The sequence below is a fragment of the Xiphophorus maculatus genome, chromosome 14 (genome assembly GCF_002775205.1).
Source record: "Xiphophorus maculatus strain JP 163 A chromosome 14, X_maculatus-5.0-male, whole genome shotgun sequence".
Taxonomy (NCBI): domain Eukaryota; kingdom Metazoa; phylum Chordata; class Actinopteri; order Cyprinodontiformes; family Poeciliidae; genus Xiphophorus; species Xiphophorus maculatus.
In genome coordinates, this window is record NC_036456.1 from 4,032,989 (window position 1) to 4,058,938 (window position 25,950).

The window sequence follows — 25,950 nt, forward strand, 5'->3', positions numbered from 1 at the left end:
GCGGTATTATCGGAGATGACAAATAGTCCTCTCATACGCTTCAGACGGTTTTCAAATACATATCACGGTTCCCGAACAGGAAGCAGTTGTTTGGACTGCTTTTTTCAATGAAACTGGCTGGCTCAAACAGATACAATTCTGTCTCCCCCTGTGTGTCTCACTCACAACTGGCAGAGAGGATTAATTACCATAGCAACAAAACACAGAGCAGGAGAGAGCTGCTGCTCGTCTACAAACACGCCACCTCTGTAGTTCTAACTGTGGCGGAACACTCAGTTAAAACAGAGGGCTGAGCTGCCATTTTGAACTATAATGATGGTGGATTTCTGAGTTACTACAAGGCTGAGCAGAATGTTAGAACTTCAGACATGGCGGAATATTTTGGGACATTATACAATTGATTTAACCTAAACACTGTTACTCATACGATTAGTATAGCCCTTTAAAATCAAACATATAGAATTCTGTCTCCCCCTGTGGGTCTCACTCACAGCTGACAGTTGGCAGAGAGGATTAATTACTATAGCAAGAGAACACAGAAGAGCAAAGCAGCAGATTTGGACTACAAAGGCACCATCTCTGTAGTTCTAACTATGGAGAACACTCAGTTAAAACAGAGGGCTGAGCAGAATGTCAGAACTACAAACATGGCGGAACACTCTGTCACTACAGAGGAGGACTAAACTGGCATTCAGAAGTACTTGCTGTTTTGGGCAGGATATAAATGGTTTAACCCAACCACTAATCATTTTAAATGGATAAGTGTGGCCATTTAAAATGAAGCTTACTGAAAATTTTAAAATAAAAGCCTTGACTATTTTTACATCATGTAATTCAGGCCCAAAGTCGGTCCTCCTGCGTGTTTTAGTTCTCTCCTTAGTGGTAGTAACAACCTTCTTCTTCTTGTTGGATTTACTGGCGGTTGGCAACAAACTTTTAGTAGCATTACCGCCACTTACTGGTATGGAGTGTGGTTCGTGATGGTCTATTTATATATATATATATTTTAAAATATATATATACTATATTCTTACAAAAAATAAATAAATAAATGTAATTAACATGTACTACTTTCACCTGATGGTCCTGGTCTCCCATCTACCTCCAACTTTTTGTTTATGTTCTCCCATGATCCCTCTTTAAGCCCCAAAAACTTTTCAGCTCCTCTCACTATTATTTTAATCTTCTCAGTTTTGTACTTGGCTTGGTCAGTGCAGTTGATAACATATGCTACGAATAATATTAGTTTTTCTACTGATATTGTGAGATTTTCTTCTGACTGTACTTTGCTTTGCTGTGGAATTTGACTCGCTGTTTGTTCACTCTTTCTTTTTTTCTGTTGCTTCACAGTTTTAACTGCTTCTGCATAGCTGATGTTTTTAGTCATTTTAATCTGTATGATTTCTTTTGCCTTCTTCCTTACTTCACATCCTCCCTACGTAACTCAATGTTGCCCTTCACAGTTACAACATTTTTCTTGTACTTCTTCTTTACATTCTTCTAACTTGTGATCTTCACCACATTTTGGATATCTCTGCTTCCCTTTACACACTGCTGCTATGTGTTCATACCTTTGACATTTGAAACAGTGAAGTAGGGGAGGGATATAAGGTCTGACCTGAAAACTGAGATAACCTATTTTGATGTTTTGTGGCAACTCTTTTCCTTCAAATTCAATCAGGATTGACAAACTTCCTACTTTTTCTCCATTTATTGTTTTTGACAATCTCTTCAAGTTATTTGCCTATGCACCTACAATACTTCTCTTAATTTTATCAAGATCTTCATCTAGAGGATCCCATAAATCACTCCTCTAATTTTTTTATTTTCTCCCATGATTTTTTTCTCCAACACAGTTTTTTTACAGATATTATCCACATTTAAAGCCTTATTCTTTTGTTCTTAATTTTTACAAACTACCAATAGATTTCCATCTCTTTATCATATCAACATCTCCAATTTTCTTTTTTATTTCTCTTGACACCACAATGGGGCTGATGTTATCCTGTTCTTCCTCGTTCTTAAGTTTTAATATTTTAAATTCCTCCCTCACAACTTTCCTCCTAACTATCCGTTCTTCTTCTGAACTACATCCTTCCAGTACTCGTTTACTACCTTGAATATCACTAATTCCCTTTCCTTCATCTATTTTATTTCTTCCACGTCCTCTCCCTCTTCTTCTCCCCACTGGCGTCCACCCTTCAAAATCCATGTCTTCCTCATTTCCTATCTCCATTTCCAACTGAACCATTCACATACCAGTTTATGCCCAAATCCACCTTTTCCAAATCCGATATATTTCTATGTGTTTTGTTTTTCCCGCACCCTTCATGTCCTTCTTCTTCCAACACCAATGTGTCTCCGTAGTAACAACCTTTTCAGCATGTCAATGTTCTTCTTAGGCCTTCTAATGAGCCATCATTGGATCCAGGTGTGTTAAACCAGGGAGAGACTAAAACACTGTCAGGTCTAAATACCTATTAGAGACAATTTAAACAAACACAGGAAAGACAAGAGAGTTAGATTCTTTGTTTCTCGCGAGGAGAACGGACAGAGATGTGCTTTCAGTTACAAATCTCCTACCGCTCTGAAACACATCTGGCCGCTCCTCTCTTTTTATTACTCTCAGAAACCCTTGTACATTGGGCGCTTTGCAACTTCTAAAAGGGAGGGGCAAAACAATTTATCACATAGTTGCAGCGCTAATGACTTTTACTATTTAGACACATGTTATCTACACTCTAAATCCCTCTGCTCCATTCGAGTACCAGACACGGCCGGCATTGAATAAAACAAGTTGTATATCACACAGGAGAGCAGAGTTTATTGCTGGGCAATAAACTCTGCTAGAAGAGTTGTCTCCGCTTCACTGCTGGCTTTCTCAAGGAAGTCACAGGAAGGAATCAAAGTTATTTAACACACAGAAACATTATCTAAATGTAACTACAAGACTACATGATACAACGAATATTTGATAATACTAATAATACAATTTACCCAACAAACACGCAGGATGCCGGCCCTCGAGGACCGACTTTGGGCACCACTGCTTTAAGATTATAACATTACATCAAATCAACATCATTTTAATACATGAATGTGGGATTAATTAAAAGTATGCTTAATTCCTGTTTAGTGGATATTTTTGAAAAGTAAAATGATTTCAATCTGGCAAATTGGTCTCATGGCAATGCATATTCTAGTTATTGAATACGACTATGCATAGTTTCTGTAACTCCTTACAAATCTTCCAATAACTCTGAGACAAACCTGTAGCCAATGCTGAGCTCTGTTTCAAGAAGACAGTCACACATCTGATGTCTTTATTTTCAGCGTCTCTGTAAATCTGCATAAAGATTTAGAGGAGCAGCCCGATCGGAGGAGCTCGCAGCTTGGGGAGAGTTTCTCTCATCTTCTGAGGGAGGCTGAGGACATGGAACCTGAATGGTCCATTTCCATGGGGATGTGCTACCAGGCTATATGGCCTGAGATCATTGCTACTTTTTACATCACAGGAGCCATCAGTGGACACCTGCAGTGATTGAAGCTGACGGGTATCATGTAGCTGTAATATATAACTGTGGTTGTAGAAGCAAACACATAAACTCAGGAAGAATTCATCTCCAGCATTTCCTGAGTTGAATTAAAACAAAGATCATCTGAGGTTTGACAGGAAAGCTGTGGGTCAGAGGAGGGTGGGATGTCTGTGTGGACGGGAGCCGGAGAGGAGGATGAGAAGCTTCCTGAACTGAACCTGTTGAAGAACAGTCTCAGTTCATGACTCTGTCCAGACTTCTATCTATCTGATCCTCCTTTTGCTTGAAGCCTGTGATTTTCTTCATCCCTGACTACATCTCTGATACAGTTCAGCTGGAGCTTGATCTCCAGCTTCTTTCAATAAACCTCTTTGTCTCTTATCTTGACTTTAAGTTGTTTCTGCCATCTGTTATGACGCTTCTTTATAGAACCGGGTGTACTGACAAATATCTACTCCTTCATCCAAAATCTAATAGCTTTAAAAGATCGATAAATGTAAAAATAGACTGAAATGCTTTACAGGACAGAACAGAAACAACAATAGAAAGTAAAAATTCTGCGTTCAGAGTACCTAATGGTTCATTTCTCTGTCAGAAAACTAAAGGAACTATAAGAAACAACAGCAGAAGAGGCTCAGGTCACATCTCATCTGAAGAGGAGCAGAAAGTCTGGTTTCAGCTCAGTGGTGTGTAAAACTGATACCCTAGAAATCAGCTCATGAACTGATAGCAGATGGGGAATTTCAATGCACAGCTGCCTTCATGTGGTGCTCTGTTGGGCAACTGCAGAGCCACAGTCGGGGTTGCAGAGAAAGATGTGGACAATGATGCAAAGTAAACAGCAGTGAAGAAAAACTAAGAAATACTGACATGAAGCAAACATTTCTCCCTGTTTCAGGTGTTGTGGACATGCTTTTTCAGAATATTTTCAGCAGCAGACTACTGCAAGTGCACCACAACAAAAATAAAAACTATTTAAAATCTCCTTAAAATTGCTTTATTAAATGTAATGTGATTTCTGGTGATTAGTTCCCCAAAATTTAATTTTCACACCTCACAGCTCAGTTCCTAGCTCCCACTTAGGGAACTAATCCTTAGTTCTAAATAAAACATCTCCCGTCATTTATCTGATCTTCATGTCCGTTTATTGATGTTTCCTAACAAACCTTCACCGCATAATTCTGACTGAGGTCTAATCACACACAGGAGGGTTGCATTTACTAATTAGGTAACTTCTGAAGAAAATGATTGCACTTGGTTTTATTTAGAGGTATCAAAGTAAAGGGCATTGTGGATGTTTCTCTTGATTTTTATTTATGAAAATATTTGACAAGTAGATATGTTTCCTGAACCATCATTCACCCACCATTTTCTTTCTACTTCATAATAATGTTAGTCTATGCTCTTCTATGACATCCAATCCTACAAATTAAGATATCAAGAGATGGCCACATGAAAAGGAGGTTCAGATTTGGCCCTCGGGCCTTGAGATTGACACATAAGTTATAACCTTCAAGGTAAAAAATAAAACTATTTTTTCTTCATGGTCTATCAGAAATTGTATTTCCCAGAAATAAGCAGAAACTATGGGCAGCGAAGAGTGCTAAATTATAATAAACAGATACCTAAAATAATAACCAGTCAGCAGGCTTGATCCCGTCCTGATTTAAGCTGTCAACTTATTTGAGTTGACAGCTTAAATAATTCATTATGTGCTTCTGCACAGGAATATGAAATAAGTTAAAAACGTATATCTAGTTTTTTTTAAATGAAATACATTTAAATAATGCACATTTAATTAATTGTATGTTTCAAAATATATTCTGTATTTATTTCCAGATGTAAAAAATTAATGACACATTTAAATTATTTCAAAATTAATTTATTCAATGTAATTTGGCACCTTTTACTCTCCATAAAATAATAATTCTGCCTTAAGTCTTTAAAAATGTAGCTTTATTGTGAAAGGTTTTCCGGAAAAGCTTATGCTTTTCTTGTCAACTTGGCACAAAGGTCATAAATACAGCAGAAGCGGAAGGTACCACTGGCCGATTGCTGTCAGTTGGGAGTCAGGGAGGACAGGGCAGTTGTTCAGTCGCGGATTAGCTTCACATTCAGTCTAAAGCAGTTATCCCCGAGCGAGCCTCCAGCCATGGCCAAGCCGCTGACAGACCACGACAGGAGGAAGCAGATTTCAGTCCGGGGACTGGCCGGGGTGGAAAATGTTGCGGACCTGAAAACTAATTTCAACAGGCACCTCCACTTCACTCTGGTGAAGGACCGAAATGTTGCGACCAAACGGGACTATTACTTCGCCCTGGCCAACACGGTCCGAGACCACTTGGTGGGCCGCTGGATCCGAACGCAGCAGCATTACTATGACAAGGACCCGAAAGTAAGCAGCTGATGCCGCAGTCCGCTCCGGCACGTACACACAGCTGATGAGATGAGCGGTGGGAGGGGCCGAGGGATCGCGCGCTGCTGCTGCAATGTCACTGACGATTAGCTGTGCGCGTGAGATGTTTTATGTGTTTATGAGTACGTGCGCTTGTCTGCTCTGCTCCTTGCATCCATTTATAGTCACGCGCGGACTTCCTGCTGTTGACGCATGTTGTGTGTGTGTGTGTGGGGGGGGGCGTGTGTCTGTAAGCAGCTCAGGTACATGCAGGCGCCTTCTCTTTCCATCGGCCTTTCTTAACCTTCAAAAAACCGTCTTCTCCACCTTCCCTCTCTCTCTGTCACACACGCACGCACACACACACTGCTGCTGAGGAGAGTACAAGTAGAAATCCGCGGCGAGTTCCGGTAGAGACGCAGCTGGTTGTTGGAACGTGATTGCGTAGCAGGGTTCATCCATCCCCCCATGAGCGACCGCATCACAAAATGGCCTCGCCACAATGCTGTTTGAAGGACTGTTTGAGATCAAATGTATTTTTCTATTAATAGTTACTGTCATCGATACAGTAACTCCGCTGTCCAACTGTTGTTGGTGACAGTTGAATCCAGAGGGAATAAATCTCCTCTTGATTGAAAAGAATAACTCACTCATGTGTAAAGCATAATTTACTGTGCATGACTTACATCTTAGAGAAGAATCTTAGTGTTTTGTCATTTGTGTGCAGAGCCATATGCTGTAATAATATGTTTTATGAACAGTTTAATTGTTGATCTCCCATAAATGGGGTTTCAACATTTTTGTTCATTGATTCCTGTTCATCCAACTTGTTTAGTTTGGATTGTGGTGCACAGTTTACCTCTGTTTTTCCAAAGTTAACTCTGACATACAAGGAAAATCTTTCACCAGCCAGCTAGTTTGACCCAGCTTTTAGCATGAGGGAGGGTTCCTTTAAAAGGAGGACAAAGCCTTTGAGGGTGGGAGGAGGTTTCACCTTGCATCTAATTTAAAATATCATGAACCATTTATAATGTGCTGTAAATACTACTGGAGTTTATGCACGATCAAGCTCATACTGATGCCCAGTTTTCCCCAAGTCTGATCTGCTGATTCTGATATTGACAGGTCTGTTTTTTATTTTACAGACTTTAAGACATAAAGGGAAAAAAAGTTATCATATTCCTTGATTGTTGTTTTTTTCAATTTCAAAATGAACTCCAACTTAAAACTGTGATTCTCAAACTTTTTAGGCTCATTTTGCAGTTCCCCAACCACCTTCAAAAGACTGAAGTATACACAAGCACAAAATAAAGGTGCATCAAAAAAACGCAACAATCATAGATAAAATAGAAGAAAAAACTTAAAACCAACAAATCAAATGCAAAAGAAAATCCTGCCACCACAGGAAATGGAAGCAAATGGCAAAAACAGCAGCAAGTATAAAACGCTGCAAACTGGCTCCACAAAATTTAAGTCCTCCAGATCACTAGGGGGAGTCTGATACAATATTACCCAAGTGAATACTGTAATATTGCAAAACACTCCATGTTTGAAAGGAAATATAATGCATGCTTCCTTTCTTCCTCCCACTGTCTTCTGGACCTCCTGTTAAATTATGACATCCTATCTTTACTGAGGTTCTGGTCCCATATGTTTTTGTGGTTGACTCCCCCTAATGGTCTGGAGCACTTTCAGTTTATGGGGCGTGTTTACGACGTTTTAAACTTGGTGTTTTGCCATTTACAGCATTTTCCCTTTTGCAACATTTTGTCTCATCACAACATTTTTTGTTTGCAGTGGGTTTTTTTGTTGCATTTGTTTGTTTTTTTTTTAATGTTTTTTGTGTTTTGGAGTTTGAATCATTTATGTGTTTAGTTGAGTAATAAGAATTAAGAAAAGTGGCATGATGAGTAGAAATGAACCAAGTTCTGCATTTTGAGTGCAGTTAGAAAAATATATCAAGTTTCAGCTAGGTGCTGTAACCGTATCGCACCTTGTCATATCACCATGGAAACAGCTTTGAATGAGTAGTGTGAGAGCAAGTTTGGATTGCAACACTGGACTTTACGTTAGTCCTACTTTCAGTTTAGATATTAGGAAAGGACTTTCCACATGTTGAAACATTGTCTGAAGATAGCGTTTTGACCTTGGCTTCTCAACAGCCCTGCTACACATGCATCAGCTGCTCTTGCTCCTGAACCTGCGAAGGTCATCTATTGTATGAGCCAGGCATTTGTTTCACAAAATGTTGTGCATGCTTGGTTTGTCACTTATTTTGCTGTTTTATAAATGACAAATGGCTATTCTTTATCTTTTGTTTCTTGTTTTATCTTCACATCCTTCAAAGAAGACAGGAAGTATTTTTTAATGTATGTGCTGCATATAATGTCAATAACACATCAAGCTGCTTCCACCAGTACAAAAAAAATAAATAAATTCTGAGGAAACGGAAAGATGTTCCTTTGATGCAACTGATCCTGTACTAACTAAACTTAAATACTTACCAGTTTGTACTCTGTGTAATGATTATAATAGTGATAATTGATAAAAGTGTAGATATTTGCCATTAAGTAGACTCTGTTCTATAAACTAGAGTTATAAAAGATGGGATTGGAATCAACCTACTGGTTGTTCTCTGGTTTTCTGCAGCGTGTTTACTACCTCTCCCTGGAGTTCTATATGGGTCGGACTCTGCAGAACACCATGGTGAACCTTGGCCTGGAGAACGCATGTGATGAGGCCACCTACCAGGTAAAGAACATCACTGATTTCCATCCATGTCTACCTGCATTTTGACAAGCATGTTCAAAACTGAACTTCAGCTTTGAGTAAAACTATCATCTATAACAAGCATCTGAGAAAGATCCTAAATCCCTAATGTTCTGTATTATGAGTCAAACATTTAAGCACCTGACAGTTTTCTTCAGTCTCCTCTAAATGTTGTAGTCTTTCTGAGCAGTTGATGTTGAGATGTTTGCTCTCTGAATTGTGTCAAACATTTACAGTAGCATAGAAAAGGATCATAACCAACGACTCTTTCCACTTTTCATCATGTTTGCAGCAATAACAAACCAACCTTGCACATACACACATTCACACATATCAGTCTGGCAGACTGTGCAGCATGCCATCATCATGGCATTGTTTAGAGCTGGAATAATCTTTAACATTGCCGATGATGATCGGCAATCATCATCGGCAACTCCAGTTTGCAACACCGGTGTCCTGCAACTTTTAGATGTGTTTCTACTTCAGCACACCTGAGTCACAATATCAGGTTATTAGCAGGATTCTGGTGACTTTAACTGCACCGAGGAGGTGATTGAGGTGTTTGACTGAAGGAACCTGGAGGGCCCATCAAAATTTATGACTATGAAGCTATTCTAATAATGGCATGTTTATAGACATGTCATAGTTTTTGAAACTAATATTTTCATTTCACTAGTTTATAAAGCAATACATTTTAAACTGAATGCACTTTGCTGTGCAACAGGGTCAGCCACAGCTAATTACTAAGACAGGAAGTTCAGTCGTCTCCTCGCTCAGTCGCTCTCAGCAGCTGACTGAATTACTCTTAAGCTAGAACTCTTTAGCAGGAACTTATAGGCTTAGATAGGAGCTCTCTGAGAGAACTCTGGGAATCTTTGAGAATATGGACCCTGACATTTATAGAGATGGGACAAGAAGAAAGAAAGTCATAAGGTGAGTAGTTTGTTAAAAGCCGCATAAAAGTGGAAATCGGTTCACTAGTTCCATTGGTGCTTCTTAATTTCCCATTTTATAAAAAACAGTCACTTTAAACAGAAACAGTTTCATTCTTTAGGTTATTGTTAACTGTAAGAATTAAACAGACACTTTTTAAGTCAAATTCCGGAAGATCAGCTACCTACTTTGACTTTTGATTGAGATTACGGGAAGAAAAGGAATGGTAAATACCAACAGAAACCCTGAACAAGAGTCATTTTGTTGTTGTTTTTCTTTTAATGGTTGAGTAGTAAGATTCTGTATCTCAACCCGGAAGAGAAATGCAAACATGGTGTGATGAGATGCATGACACCATGCAAATATGTGAAGAGATGAGGAGAAATAAACAGAGGGGAGGCACAGCAGTAGGGGTGGAGTGGATGGCCAACGGCAGGGCTGTGAGCAAAAGAAGTTAGATTACACATGTGTGTTTTTGCAGAACTCTGGGAGCCAGTTCCACAGATGAGGAGCTCTGCTTCCCATTCTGCCTTCAGAAACCACTAAACTTTTAAGGGGCATTATTATGTAAAACTAAATGTTATGTCTTCACCAAAAATATAACTGGAGTGTTGGGTCGACTATTTCATGCATGTTTTAGAAATACTTTAATCTCCATTTCAACCAATGCCTGGGTGGAACCGAATGGCTCACAGAGCAGCCCTACCCCATGACTCCCTCACTTAACTCCTTCAGACTAGCCAGCAGCAATTAGCAATAATAGTGTCAGGGCAACACTGTACCTGGTTCTGCTGTAACAATGTGTTGTTCCTCAGCTGGGTCTGGACATGGAGGAACTGCAGGACATCGAGGAAGATGCCGGCTTAGGAAACGGAGGCCTGGGCCGCCTTGCTGGTGAGTGTTGGGTTGAATCCTGACGGAGGTCTTCCAGCTCACAGACTCCTGCTTGTGTTCTCCACAGCTTGTTTCCTGGACTCCATGGCCTCCCTGGGGCTTGCGGCGTACGGATATGGAATCCGTTACGAGTTTGGTATCTTCAATCAGAAAATCATCAACGGCTGGCAGGTATGGACCAATGATGAATGATTCTTTTTTCATTTTTCTGGACCAGATGCAGAAGCATCACACTCAGCTTGTCAGAATTCATATTAAGCTTTGTAACATAACTAATTTCACATTTAAAATAACAACTTTTAAATGCGTCTTAGTTGTTTTCATAATTCTTATATTTTTGAAAGTTCATGTTATTTCCTTTAATGACAACTGATCTCTGTTTCTTACAACTAAGTTGAGCTTGCTTGTCCCATTATGCAGGAATAGTTCTGTTTCTCAGCAGTAATAGTTGGTTTTCCTTTCACTGTAACACACATCCGTTCACTCTTCACGCTGTGACAGGCGATAAATAGTCACACCTGATTCCACAGACACACTGAACGTAAGAGGATTTCAACCTTTGTAAGAAAACGTTTTTAGTCCAGACTGATTGTACATCATCTTACTGGACATTTCTAGTTATTTACTTGATCAATATTTGGTTAATAAAATGTGTGAACAAATTGAAACCAGAAATCTTACTTCATTTGCTCACATCTGAACTTCATTCACTTCTCTGAAGAAAACCAGAGGGACGTCCTCCAAATTGGTTTTCTTCTATCCTTCCTTGTGTCCTCTCCTAACCTTCCTTTTTTGCTTGCTGTATCCTTACTCGTTTTTGACCTTCCTTCTGTCCTTAATGTGTTCTCCGTCTCTCGCATCCTTTATTTTCTCCTTTATTCTGTCCTATTTTTCTTCCCTCCTTGTGTTCTTTTTCTACTCTGTCCTTTCTTCCTTCCTTTTTTCCTTCCTTCCTTGTATTCCTTCTTCATTTACCTTATTCTAAATTTCTGTTCCAGTATATTTGAGCAGTCCATATTTGAAGCATACCGCCTGTAACATATCGAGTGAACTTTTGAAGTTTGTATTTTGTACTGGTTGTTTGTATTTTAAAGTGGTCATTAAGTAGAAAGAACTCCAGAGATTTGAGTTTGTGAAAGTCTAGAATATCCATGTGGAAATGAAGGGACGTGGGATATGTGAGTGGGTTTAATATTTCACTCACTGATCCAAACTTCTGTGGTGAGTTGTCTACTGGACCAGTGTGGCTCGTGAAAGGCAGCATGAAGACGTATCAGCAATGAGTGTGCAGCAGTAACAGCTCGTGGTGTTTCCTGACTTCCTATCCACAGGTAGAGGAAGCGGACGACTGGCTGCGCTACGGGAATCCCTGGGAGAAGGCTCGACCTGAGTACATGCGTCCGGTCCACTTCTACGGCAGGGTGGAGCACACAGGTGAAGGAGTGAAATGGGTCGACACACAGGTTGGTTGGTGCAGACACAAAACTCACACAAGTTCTGGATAAAAACTGTTCCATTTGTTTTTTATTCTGCTATAAATCATTTGTCTCCAGAAAAAGAGGAAACGTTGATTCTGTTCTTTGTGATTTAGGATTATATACTGGACTACATAGTCAGTATCCATTCCCAGATAGTTTATTTTGGGGATCATGTTTCTAACATCTGGACTGACTTTAAGGTTTGACAGAAATTTGAATAGAATATTGACAGAAATAACTGGAAATACAACAAAACAAGTGTACTGCTGGGATCCAAACTAAGTCCTGGTATACTGATTCTGCTTCTACAAAGAATTTCAGTGTACTTTTGTTTCATGTGATGCTGATATTTCTGGAGCATCATCATCTCACCCCAAAAGAAACTTAATCAGAAAGAGCCCTTTGGCTCTGGTGGCATTGAAAGAAAAGAACCCCCCCCCCAAACTTTTCTACAATAAAGCCAGACATTTAGAAATGCCAGACTTTTAACTTTCCTGCTAGAAGGACATGAAATAGCTCAGCTAAGATGTTGGACTTGCTCACCTTCACGCTCATGCAATGATGGACAAATGTTTCTAAAATACACAAAAGCCTCTGGACTGGACAAATGCCAAAGCTGTACCAAACTGATTGGACATGCAGGTCGGTACATCTGCCTGGCAGAGACATCGGTTAACACCTGGACTAAAGACAAAATGTGTTAAAGGTCAGACAGCAATGGGGAACAGCTATTCACAGGAAAGTGCTAGTATTCACTAGATGTTCAAATGTACTTGAAACAAATCCAAGCTTCAGATCTCTGTTTTTTGGATTCATTTTATGACTTTTTGCCTCTTACTTCTGGATCCATGTTTGGAAACGTTTTTAAACTCTTCCAGACAGAAAATAGCTCTGGAAGTGAAACATTGACTGTGTTTTCTAACTGAAATATTTGGAGATTAGTTTCTTGATGCTGCAGTAGTTTCAATCCTATCATTAATCAGATCATAGTTATGATTTTTATCTATAAATAAGCATACAACTACCCCACACAGTAAAGCATAAACAGTGGCATTAATAGTTAAATTGATTTTTCTTTAGTTTGCGATATAAAACAATTGCATTAGATCAACTAGACTATGTTATTATTCAGACTGATTTTTAAAAATATTGTGTAATAAATTCCTGAGGGTGAGACTGGAACCTCCTGGCTCTGATAGCTGTGAAATCCCACAGAATAACAGAGTTTAAGCTTCATACATCTTGATGGATCAATTGTGTTGTTAATCAGTACAATGCTGATAACAATGGGCCTGACATAGAGTATCTTATCGGAAACTCCCCCGACCTTGACACCGTATGCTTTAACAAAGCTGCGTTGTCAGGTGTTATTTAGCAGGTCAGGTGAAACAGTAGAACATTTTTCTGATTCAGCTGCCTGGCTTTACATTTTAGTGACAAATCTAATGTAAATTACAAGTTTCTAATCCAAGACAAAGTTGTTTGAATGTTTGCAAATTTAAAACTTGCTCCTTGAAACCACTTTCGTTTACAGGTCTATAGTTTTTCTTGCTTATGACTGGGTTTGACTTAAAGAACAGACTCCATAGGAGGGAATCAACAACTAATTTTGGGAAGAATTTAATTGGTGCTTAATAATAACCCCCAAATTATTGTTATTATTGTTTTTATTTGGGAATTACTATTATTATATGATATTGCATTTCAAAGCACCATCACAACAGCTCTGCTGATGTGTGTCCATTGACACACATGGAGATGTGTCACATGTCCATGTGTGTCCATTGACACACATGGAGATGTGTCACATGTCCATGTGTGTCAATGGTGTGACACATGGGTTTTGGGAGGATTGTCCCTTTACTCATTATTGGTGTATAAATACAAATTCAGTTCTAACTGTAGAAATAGCATGTTAAACCTTTTCTCACTGTGATCCCAGATGACTCCCTAAGATCACACTTTAGCTCACTGCAGAGGGCAACAGAAGAACCAAAGTAATGATTTCTGTTTTTGTTGTTTCCTCCCAGGTGGTTCTGGCTCTGCCCTATGACACTCCGGTTCCTGGCTACAGGAACAACATCGTTAACACCATGAGACTCTGGTCTGCCAAGGCTCCCTGTGAATTTAACCTCAAAGACTGTAAGCATTGTTTGCACTAATGTCGAGGTTCCATGGCTTGACATGCTGAAAGCCTGCTCAGTGAAACATCTGTGCATATGTGGCCGGTACTGAGAGGAAAACACTGACCTGCTCTGCTGCTGTCCCACAGTTAATGTTGGTGGCTACATCCAAGCCGTCCTGGATAGAAACTTGGCTGAGAACATCTCCAGGGTTCTGTACCCCAATGACAATGTGAGTCATTTTGTTGTTTCCCGGACACAACCCAACTACCCATTTTTATTGTACGTTAAAAACATAACACTGCTGCTAGGGATGCACAATATATTGGCACTAACATGGGTGTCGGCCAATGGCAATTTTTAGCATATTGTATTGGTTCGATAATTAAAACTGAACTGACATTAACCCCCTAACTGTCATCCTAAAAATACTTACATATTATCCAATGGGTCCTCATGACAGCTTTACATTTTTTGAGGTTTATCTTAATAGTAAGGAAAAGTTGATTTGATATGATTGTGGATCAGTGCTGCCCCCAGTGGCCTAACGTCATTAAATATTTCAGTCATATTTCCAACACATGATTATTTTTTTCTGATTCAGACAGGATCAATAATTGTAAAATCCAAAGCAGGTTTGTTAGCATAGTATATGGATGTTCATTTATATATGCAGCTATATATTTTTTTATGAAAGAGAAAATGATGTGATCATAACAGCTTGTGTTGGTTGTTCAGTTTTTTGAGGGGAAGGAGCTGCGTCTGAAGCAGGAGTACTTTGTTGTAGCAGCGACTCTTCAAGACATCATCCGGCGATTCAAAGCCTCCAAGTTTGGCTCCACAGAGTTTGTGCGATTAGACCTGTCTAAGATGCCAGACAAGGTGACCGCTTCATCACATTCTCACATCCATCCTTGTTTATCCATTACCCTTTGAGATATTGCACTTACAATATTTATATTGTACTTGGTCCTAATGCTGCTTTTTCTCTGTGAACTACATGGATAAATCTTAAAAAATTCCCTATATGTATTTCATTTGGGACCATCACAAAGTCGGTTACATGTAAATAAGAAGATCTTGCAGCATATTTAGCTTCCACATGCTGTCAGATGTGACATTCACATTTGATTTGGTCCATAATTATCTGTCCCCATTGGTTTGGTTGTGTGTTTGTGTGTGTGTAGGTGGCCATCCAGCTGAACGACACCCACCCTGCTCTCGCTATTCCTGAGTTGATGAGGATCCTTGTGGATATTGAGAAACTTGACTGGGAGAAGGTAGACGACAATAAGGGGATGTTATGACACTAAATTTCAAACTGGAAAAGTTCTTGATACTTCTTCTTTAGTCTGTGATATAAAAATAATTGCATTTGATCAACTACACTATGTTTAGACAGATTAGAGTTCTGTCTTATAATGAACTTAAAATGTAATCAATTCCAGTAATTAATTAAGGCGATAATTTAATCGGCTTAATTAATTAGGGCAAAACCAATATGCAGAAGATAATTCATCCTGAAAAATCTAATGTAAAGATGTGGGTATGACATAAACAGAAACATAGTGGGAAGATGACACTCTTCTCTGAACATACCATTTTAGACGAGTTTTAAACTTCCAGCAGCAGCTGCTCACTATTTTGATTCTGAGGTATGATTGCTATGCGAGATGCTGCAGGGAGGTAGGAGGAGCTCAATGTTTGTGTTTGCAGCACTTTTAAGTGAAGTTGTGTTCCACCCTGGGAAAATGGAAATAGTTCAGTTTGTGTGGACTTTGAGGTAAATCAGTAAATGTAAGGATGTATATTTTAATACAATTTCTATCAAAGCATTATTTATTTAGACAACTCTATTGCAGAGTAATTTCCGTTGGTTTTACAAATCATGAGTTAATTCCACAGTTTATGAGCTTCTTGGATCTGTATCATTTTATCAGTTTGTAATTCTGTTGTGGAGTCATTTGGTTTCTTCACAACAATTCTGTAGCATTTCTACCAGCAGTGTAACTGAGCCTTTGCACCACTGGTTCAGCGATATTGCTGGAGATTTGCTGTTATGCTTTAGTATTGCCTTATTACACAACCCTACTGTATATGTACCACCTGAAACCATAGGAGCTCTAAATAGTACAGCAGATAATTTAATATTTCAGCGAAATGTTTCACACATGGATACAGGAACCTAACTTGACACAGATGTTACCATCTGTACCAACAAAAAATGCTCATTTTTCAAGGTGACTGGCATGGTTGTGAAGGAAAATTAATTTTTGTGCTAGGTTTGCCAATATTTATGAATACTTTGGTGTTGAATCATACATAAATACAAATCACATACAAATCATATTTACAGATAATTTTTTGATTTCTTAAAAAATAAAAAGCAATTTTGTCATCATTTGACAATAACAAACAGTGTGGTTGTCATGAAAAATACATATTTTCATAACAAAATTGACAATGTGTTTGGTGTCAAATCATAACCTACATAATTTAAATCATAAACATCATTGAAATTTTCTTGATCTGGGGTTTCCGTTTCGTGAAGGATATTTTTCAAAATGGCCGCAATGATTGTAATGGAGATGATAGAGTACATTTGCACTAATATCTGCAGTAGTTACTGCCATCGATGGGCACAGCTAACCAAAAAGTTTGATTCACTACCCATTAATTTGTTAAACAAGAAGGTCTGACAAAGCTAAATCGCTAAGCACAAAGAACAACTAACAGAAGCTAATGCTAACCATTAGGATGACTGTCTCTCAGTCTGTGTCACACATCTTCATCTCACATCCCAGTCGAGACTCGCAAACAGCAAAGTTCTCATTTTCAATTTTGGCTTTGGATTTTGCTACATATTACTTTAAAGTTGCATGAATAGAATGACCATAGTTAAAACCATATGATGTGGCATGATGTTCATCCAAGTTATGAAAATGGGTAACATTTTATGACAATAATTGGTTAAAAGGCTCAAAAACGGCAGCCATTTTGAAAAATGGCCATCATCCTGGAATTCAAGTGGCTAATGTAAAATGTGAAAAACTTATTTTGAGAGGTCACGCATAATAACTGTTATGCTTGTATCCACATTTGGATACACTAAAAATCCAGAATCACTAAAATCAGTGAATGCTACATGGCTTCCTCTGGAGATTCCTCCAGAAATCTTGTTTTGTTTGATGCAACTTTGAACCGTATATTCATGCTGTTGTAGTCTTTTGAAGTGTCTTCCTTAAACCCTTCCGTATAAGCCGTACAATTTCAGCCTTCCTGACTGCTCTGTCATACTCTCATGGTTTGCAGGCTTGGGACATTGTGAATCGCACTTGTGCCTACACCAACCACACCGTCCTGCCTGAAGCACTGGAGCGCTGGCCTGTCGACTTGTTCCAGAACCTGCTACCTCGACACTTGGAGATTATTTATGAGATCAACAGGAGACATCTGGAGGTACAGGGGGAGTTGCTGATGTAGGAGGACTTTAAAAATTAGTGATCCCTGGGTGTTGTGGTGGCGGAGGGGTTAAACACAAACCACATATGGAGGCCTTAGTCCTCGACACAGCTGTCGCAGGTTCGAATCCCGGCCTGGTGACCTTTGCCGCATGTCTTCCTCCTTCTCTCATTACCCACTTTCCTGTCAATTCACTATCAAATAAAGGTCACTAAACCCAATAAAAGTTAAAAAAAATAGTGATCCCAGTTTTTTTTTACTAAAGAAATGCCTACAGTATATTTAGCTGCGATTTGAGGCTGATTACTTTAGCACCAAAAGCCAGACTAAGTTACCTTCAGAACAAAAAGTATTTTCCTTTTAGTTATAAGCTCAAATAGGTTAAAACAGTTTAAGTAAACGCCACAGATCGCATCGAGCCTCTGGCTTGCAGAACCAACACTGAGTCAAGCTTCTGACTTGGCTCAGTGTGAGCAGCCGTCTCCCATGACTGACCAGGGGTTTGAAAGGACAGAGCACAAAAAAAGATGCAGAAGCAATGATCCAGGAGTACTTTCAATGTTTAAAAGAAGAGCAGATGGCAGTAGCAGCTCCTTTAGTGGCTTCATCTGGGAGAACGAGTCAAGACAGAAGTCATCCTGTTATTAATGCAGACAGAGGAAAGTAGAGCATACACAAGAGTGTGACATGAGGCAACACCCTGCCTCATGTCACAGGTGTTGACACCAGCGCTCCTTATAGACTGCAGGCCATAGGTGACGCATTCACAGCACCAAAATAAAGTGTTAAGTAGAAACTGGAAAACACAACCACAGAGAAGGACCGCGACAAGTAAATCCATATTAACACCCTTCTACTGATTTACACCCTTCTATTGGGTCCTGTTCCATGTGGAAATGGAACATAAAAGACAATCTTTTGATTGTGAATACAAACAAAAGATTGTCTTTACAAAATCAGGTTACAAAATGGATCTGAATATAATTTTTGGCAGAGGTTAATGCGGAGAGATAAAATCTCTATTCTTCTTCCCCTGTAGCGCATCGCTAACATCTACCCTGAAGATCCTGACCGTCTGCGCAGAATGTCCCTGATCGAAGAGGGAAACGTGAAGAAAATCAACATGGCTCACCTGTGCATCGTGGGGTCTCACGCCGTCAACGGAGTGGCCCGCATCCATTCAGAAATCATCAAAAACACTGTGTGAGTAATAAAACCTCAGTCCATCTTCCTCTGCAATTGTCAAGTCTTTGAATTTGATGAACAGTCATGACCAAAGTTTAGACAGTGCAACAGTTGTAGTTGAATATTTTTTTCAAATGTTGTATTCAAAATACAATTTTTTATATTTTTTCAAATTCTTTTATTTGTAAACACATCAAATGAATGAAAAGAGAAGGATTGTATTGATATTTTTTCATATTCTGTAATTCATATCACTGGTGATCCTGCCATGGTTTGAGTTTATTCCAGCTTCCACCTACTTTTAGAGAACTGGCCACAGATTGTCAGTGATGTTAAGATCTGATATTTGTGACAGCTTTCTCCATCATGTTGGAAAAAATACAGATCATCAGATTGTTCCTGGATTATTTGTAGACGATGTTCTTGGAGAATCCATCTATTAGAGTTGTGAATCAGGCTAATCCATCAGATAAGAAGCAACTCTGAACTCTGTTATTCAACCTGAATTGGTGTTGGAATGACAGGATTTGTGAACTTTTCTTCACTGACAAATGATATCCATACTTCTCTAACAACTACAAAGATGATGGTCAGACAAGTTAAAAACTTGACCAGTCTTCTGCTGTCTATCTTTGTACTTTGTGCTGGATTTCAGTCTTTCCATGGTAGATTCTTAGACAGAAGTTAGTCGCTACCTTTCTTGCCAAAAGGCTCTTTTCCAAAAGAGCCAGTGTGCCTGAAGAGAACCCACATAAGCACAAGTGGAACATGCAGAAACTCCATGCAGAAAGATCCTACTGCTGCAGTTCAGTTCAAGGAGATGTATTCACCCCCATGGGGAAATTGTCTTCAGATCTTTTTCTGGGTTGAAACAAAGTGATGATCTTATTGGAGATAACTATGGCTAACACAAGAAAACTGATTTCAAGCACATCTTTTATAGCAACCAATCTAATTAGACTGAATAAGCTTGGCCTGATGACATGATGATGCTGGACTTTTTTTTTCATGGCTCTAATTTAAAAAAAACCAAACTTTTCTTAATGTTTTGACCATATTTACAAAAAAACACATCTGAGTGTGGTTGGACCTCTTCTCCAGGTTCAAGGACTTCTACGACTTGGATCCTCAGAAATTCCAGAACAAGACCAATGGGATCACACCCAGGCGATGGCTGGTCATGTGCAACCCGGGCCTGGCTGAGGTCATTGCTGAGGTGTGTGCTGGTGATCTCTCAGGATTATATGGAAAGTCATCTTAGTTTTATATTTGAGTAATTTACCTAAAGAATAATCAAATTCTAAATTGTAGCCTTTTGGCTAACAATTGGTTATTTTTTTCCACAAAATGATATTGAACTATGAATAATACTGAGGAGATGACAGAGTGACAGCATAACTTTTCTAAAGGATGAACTGACTGTGTGAGTTGACCCTAGCTGTTGCTCTATCTTGGGAAGATGTTCCGTCTTTGTAGGCCAATGACATGATGATGATCTGTTAGAGAACTACAGGAATTTCCTTCTTCAGTTCTACTCATAAAGTTCTTTACATGTGCCTAACATCCATCCATCCATCCATCCATCCATCCATCCATCCATCCATCCATCCATCCATCCATCCATCCATCCATCCATCCATTCATTCATTCTCTTCCACTTTATCCGGGGTCGGGTCGCGGGGGTAGCAGTTTCAGAAGAGAGGTCCAGACTTCCCTCTCCACAGCCACTTGTTCCAGCTCCTCCAGGGGAATCCCAAGGCGTTCCCAGGCCAACCGAGAAACATAGTCCCCCCAGCGTGTCCTGGGTCTTCCCCGGGGCCTCCTCCCGGTGAGATATGCCCGGAACACCTCACCAGGGAGGCGCCCAGGAGGCATCCTGACCAGATGCCCGAGCCACCTCAACTGGCTTCTCTCAATGTGAAGGAGCAGCGGCTCTACTCTGAGTCCCTCCCGGATGACTGAGCTTCTCTCCCTATCTCTAAGGGAGAGCCCAGACACCCTATGGAGAAAATCCATTTTGGCCGCTTGTATCCGCGATCTCGTTCTTTCGGTCATGACCCAAAGCTCATGACCATAGATGAGGGTGGGAACGTAGATCGACCGGTAAATCGAGAGCTTCGCTCTTTGACTCAGCTCTCTCTTCACCACCACAGACCGGTACAGCGCCCGCTTCACGCCAGACACTGTGCCAATCCGCCTGTCGATTTCCCGCTCCTTGAGCCTATATCCTTGAGTTTAATTTTTTTTTTTTTTTTTAGCGTGAACCTTCTTCAGTTCTGAATTCAGGAAAATCTACCTCTGTATTGGTTTTATGATTAATATTTTGAATGAGTTTTATTGGTTTTACTTTAGTTAAGGTTTTTATTGTAGTTCTGGAGCACTTTGAGATTTATGTGTAAAATGCATTATAATTAAAATCGTATAATGTTACCGTGTTATTATTTACATTTTTTTAACTTCCAGAGGATCGGTGAGGATTACATCCGTGACCTGGACCAGCTCAAGAAGCTTTTGGACTTCGTAAATGATGATGCCTTCATTAGAGATGTTGCAAAAATCAAACAAGTAATTGTTTAATAATTAAATCAGGGTTTATTAAATTTGCCCTGTTTGGTTTTTACATTGTGTCTATCTGCTTGAACCTTAAGGAGAACAAGCTGAAGTTTGCTGCCCACCTGGAGGAGCACTACAAGGTGAAGATCAATCCCAGCTCCATGTTTGATGTGCAGGTGAAGAGGATCCATGAGTACAAAAGGCAGCTGCTCAACTGCCTGCACATCATCACATTCTACAACCGTAAGCTGTGCAGAAATGAATGTAGGTTGATATTTGAGGAGAATAAACTTTTAATGTTTTTTTTTTTTTTTTTTTTCCAATCAGGCATTAAAAACGAGCCCAATAAGTCATGGACCCCTAGGACTATCATGATTGGAGGAAAGGTGAGCAGCTCTGTTCTTTTCTCTGAAATATACACACATGATAGTTACAGAAGATTGGTAATTAAATATAATCAGTGTCTGTCCCCACTACACCCAGGTCAGATCCCCTGTCTATGACGCTTTTTACTCCAGTTTTGATACCTTCAGTTATAGTCAGCACTGTTAGATTTTGGTATGTCTCAGGTTTCTCATTGCTATGTAAACATAATTTCATGGACAAGTAAGATTTGTGCGGTGTCAAATTGTACTTGGTCTGAACTGGTTTGCTGCATTTTTCAGTTACATATCTGAGCAGATGGTGCCTCCCTAATTGGCCTAGTTAAAACCAAATGCTGTATAGAAAGACACATGACATTTTAAACCATGTTTATTCCAATTTAATGTCAGACATTGAGAATAAAATGGTTGTGAACCTTTTAGTCAATACGTGTAAATCCCTGCTTTCTGTTCTATTATACTTATTTAATATATGATCATTTTCTATAGGTAGGCTATGAGACTGCCTTCTAGCCTACAACAAGCTAAGCTAAATGTCTCTGTAGATCAGTTTCAACTATTCAATGTTACTTGCTTGATTTCAAAGTTTTGAACCTTTTTCAGGAACATATTACTGTACAGCTGAGCACAGAATAGTTGATCAGTTTTATCTGACTGACCAGCTGTGATGCTTTGTGTTTATTGTATTTCATTATTTCTGGTTGCTATGTTTCCAGGCAGCTCCAGGTTACCACACTGCAAAAATGATCATCAGGCTGATCACAGCCATCGGGGACGTTGTCAACAATGACCCTGTGGTGGGCGACCGCCTTAAGGTCATCTTCCTGGAGAACTACAGAGTCACTCTGGCTGAAAAGGGTAATTAATAAGTGGTGCTTTAAAATGATAAAAATCCATATCCATTATTTAGTTGGCAGCTGCAGTACACAGACTGGTCCCGTCTGTGTTGTCTGGCTCCTGCGGAAGCCAGAGTTAACTACAGTGTGTTCAATACATTACAGTCATTCCCGCTGCGGACCTATCAGAGCAAATCTCCACAGCCGGCACTGAGGCCTCTGGCACTGGGAACATGAAGTTCATGCTGAATGGCGCCCTCACCATCGGCACCATGGATGGAGCCAACGTGGAGATGGCAGAGGAGGCTGGAGAGGAAAATCTCTTCATCTTTGGCATGAGGGTGGAAGATGTGGAGGCAATGGACAAGAAAGGGTGAGTTTCACCAAGGTCCATTACACTGAATAAATATGACATCAAAAAACGAGCATCCTTGAAGTTTTATTTATACTTGGAGTTTTATTCTCCTGTCTTTGGAAATACAATAATAGATCAATCTATCATCAGAACACATACCTATTTTCTTCAACAATCTGGAATCTGTTTGGATGCTTTATGATTGACATGTTTGTGTTCTTTTTTTTCCATATTTGAATATTGATGTTTTGTCAGATGACATTCCATGACCTTTTTGGTTTGCTTTGTCTGTGTCCTGTCCTCAGCTATGATGCCATCTGTTATTACAACCGTATCCCTGAGCTGAAGCAGGCCATGGACCAGATATCTGCAGGCTTCTTCAGCCCTGGAGAGCCTGAGCTCTTCAAAGACCTGGTCAACATGCTGATGCACCATGACAGGTAATGTGGGAAATCTGTGGAAGTTATTGGTCACAAAGCTACATTTGTTGAATGTTATCAGCAATGTGAAATGGCATGAAATGATCATAAAATCATGATGAACATTTGTTGATTGTGCTGCAGGTTCAAAGTGTTTGCAGACTATGAAGACTACATCAAATGTCAGGAGAAGGTCAGCGCGCTCTACAAGGTCAGTGAGAACCTTCTCTCTGTACCAAGGCCAGAGAGAAATAACTTTGAGTTATATTTATGGAGTTAAAGTGCAGTGGCTTTTCTTTTTGTTCAGTTTCGTATTTATGTATTTCGATTCGATTTTTAAATGTGAAGACATTTTAAAAAATGTCTTCACTAGGGCTGCACCGACCGCAATTATAGACCAAAGCAGAGTCTTGTGTTAAAATGGCCCAGTCAAAGTCAAATTGGGAATCTGTGGAAAGACTTAAAATTGATATATTTTTTAGTATTTTTAAGTGTTTTATTCTGTCTAATATGACAGAATAAAACACAGAATAAGTGTTGTTTTCGATGTCTCCCTCCCCTCTGTTTACCAGAACCCTAAGGAGTGGACCAAGAAGGTGATCCATAACATCGCCGGCTGTGGAAAATTCTCCAGTGACCGCACCATCTCCCAGTACGCAAGAGAGATCTGGGGAATGAAGCCCAGTTTGGAGAAGATTGCCGCCCCAGATGACCCTCGCTAAAGCGCGACAGCTGCTTCTATCCTCCACTGTAGCTCGCCATGTGCTTAGCCCCCCCCACCCTCCACCCTGTAGCCTCCTCACTTTGCACTGTGGCATCACTTCCTGACAGGATGAGTCTGTCCAGCCTGAATGGTTCCTGTTTTCTCACTTCACTGGAAGAACATCTTACTAGGCAGGGAGAGACTTAGTTTTTAACTTTGAAGTGATTTCAGTAAGATGATAGAAACTTTGCTAACTTGAGTTGTTGAAAATATCCTCTATCTGTTATTATTATTATTACAAAAGGAACAATAAAGACTTTCTTCCCTTTTCTGTGTTTTTGGTTAAAGACGGGGACGTTTTGACCTGGATTCCCACATTCCTCCACTGAAAGCCAGCAGATTAATCTCAGCACTGTTCTTCCAAACATGTTATGTCTTGTTGTAGGCCAAGGAAGGGAGGGAAAGGTCAAAGGGCATCCCAGCCACATGACATTACAGTGACTGGATGGCTTTAAAGGAAGCCATTTTTCCATATTTGCAGCACGTCCATGTTTATGTGAGGACTTCATATTAAAGAAATATTGACTGTTCAATGTTTTCTGGTGTTAGCTGAATGTAACCATTTCTCTGTATTATGAATATAGAACTATAGAGGAGAGCTTTACTGTTTTTAGTTATGATCTCGTCAGCATGTTTGTGTGGCTCATTCATGTTGTCTTCCTAAAAGTGATCTGTTATAAAATAAAATTGCCTTGTTTAACAGTTTTCCTTTGGAAGATGTGTGTATTATCTACTGTTGGTGTGTGTGTGTGAGAAACAGAACACTGTACTGTAACTTCATTCTGTTGTACCTGTGCAGCTTCCACTTGCCTGTCTGCTGCAAAATGGCTAAACAATCAGAAATCTGTTTTGTTTTAATAAATGATGAAACCTGGAGGACTAGTGGACACATTTCAACACCAGGCTACAGATTTTTGTGAAACTCCTGAAATTAAATTGAAACATGAAAGATTTCAAAAGTAAAGTAAAGGCAAACATTTCAGGATCTCAGTCACACTAATCTGACTGCTGGAGAGCGTGTAGATTTGACCCCAGTATGGGATCTTACTGAATCTGATATCCAATCAGTTCTCACATGGGTTAAATTAGTTTAAGTATGTTATACAGTTTATAAATTTAAAATTAAATGATAGAAAGTGGTCTTACTTTGCTTTCTGAAATTTTAACCAATTTACAAGTTGGAGAATCCAACTACATTTTCATCTCTTTATCAATCACTATGTTAGTTTATCTAAAGAGGCTTTTTATGAATTAAGTTTGGAAAAATCTGCAGAATTTTATATCAAACAGGAATAAATTTGCAGACATAATTAGACTCTGCACTTCAAACACTGTTGATCCTTCACCATGTCTTGGAGCGCGCACAGAGATGAATTTATCTTGTTCTCGCCTGTTTAAAAGAAATATTTCTATTTGCTCACTCGTGCCAATGTAACCTGAAATACTGATAAACTCATATACACAGAGAGCTTATTTACATCAACCACATTTAACAATCAGGTGCTGAAGGTGAGTCCTGCTGGTTCTCTTTAGGCAGCAGTACCAGTCTTACCTCCTAACACAGGAGCAGGAGAGGAAGAGAGAAGTAGGAGACAGAAAACAAAACGACTCCAGAGTCACAGGGATCAAGACTACTCAGATCTGTTGATGTTCTTGAATCTCCCTTTAATAAAACAGAACCTGTAGCTGAGGCTGGCTTGCTTCAGTCAAACAAATGAAAGAGAAACTGCTTACATTTTAGACAAACATCAGTTTGATTTTCCACCATGATTTCATTTTCTTTTATTTTTTTACTGTCTGAGTTTTTGTTATTAGTTTTAATTTCTTTCATTATTTCCTTAAAATATATATATATATTTCTTTGCA

The 25,950-nt window shown here is 39.4% G+C and overlaps 1 protein-coding gene across 1 annotated transcript; it reads left to right on the plus strand.

Moving 5' to 3' along the window:
- Positions 1-5,561: 5,561 nt before the first annotated feature.
- On the plus strand, positions 5,562-24,958 carry LOC102234120 (glycogen phosphorylase, muscle associated). Its single transcript, XM_005807902.2, has 20 exons — positions 5,562-5,931; positions 8,581-8,682; positions 10,449-10,527; positions 10,595-10,698; positions 11,859-11,990; positions 14,036-14,147; positions 14,278-14,360; positions 14,867-15,010; positions 15,316-15,408; positions 17,441-17,587; positions 18,630-18,793; positions 19,877-19,991; positions 21,239-21,340; positions 21,424-21,571; positions 21,656-21,714; positions 22,428-22,569; positions 22,713-22,920; positions 23,208-23,342; positions 23,466-23,532; positions 23,894-24,958. Exons 1-20 carry the CDS (start codon positions 5,689-5,691, stop codon positions 24,041-24,043), a joined length of 2,529 nt encoding a protein of 842 aa, XP_005807959.1. The 5' UTR covers positions 5,562-5,688; the 3' UTR covers positions 24,044-24,958.
- The last annotated feature ends 992 nt before the right edge of the window (positions 24,959-25,950 follow it).

What these genes read in the sequence shown, in the direction of transcription:
- LOC102234120 (XM_005807902.2), top strand. Translation starts at nt 5,689, where the DNA reads ATGGCCAAGCCGCTGACAGACCACGACAGGAGGAAGCAGATTTCAGTC. An exon ending in TGTCTAAGATGCCAGACAAG is followed by an intron (nt 15,011 to 15,315) that starts GTGACCGCTTCA and finishes GTGTGTGTGTAG; the next exon opens with GTGGCCATCCAGCTGAACGA. An exon ending in CATCATCACATTCTACAACC is followed by an intron (nt 21,572 to 21,655) that starts GTAAGCTGTGCA and finishes TTTTCCAATCAG; the next exon opens with GCATTAAAAACGAGCCCAAT.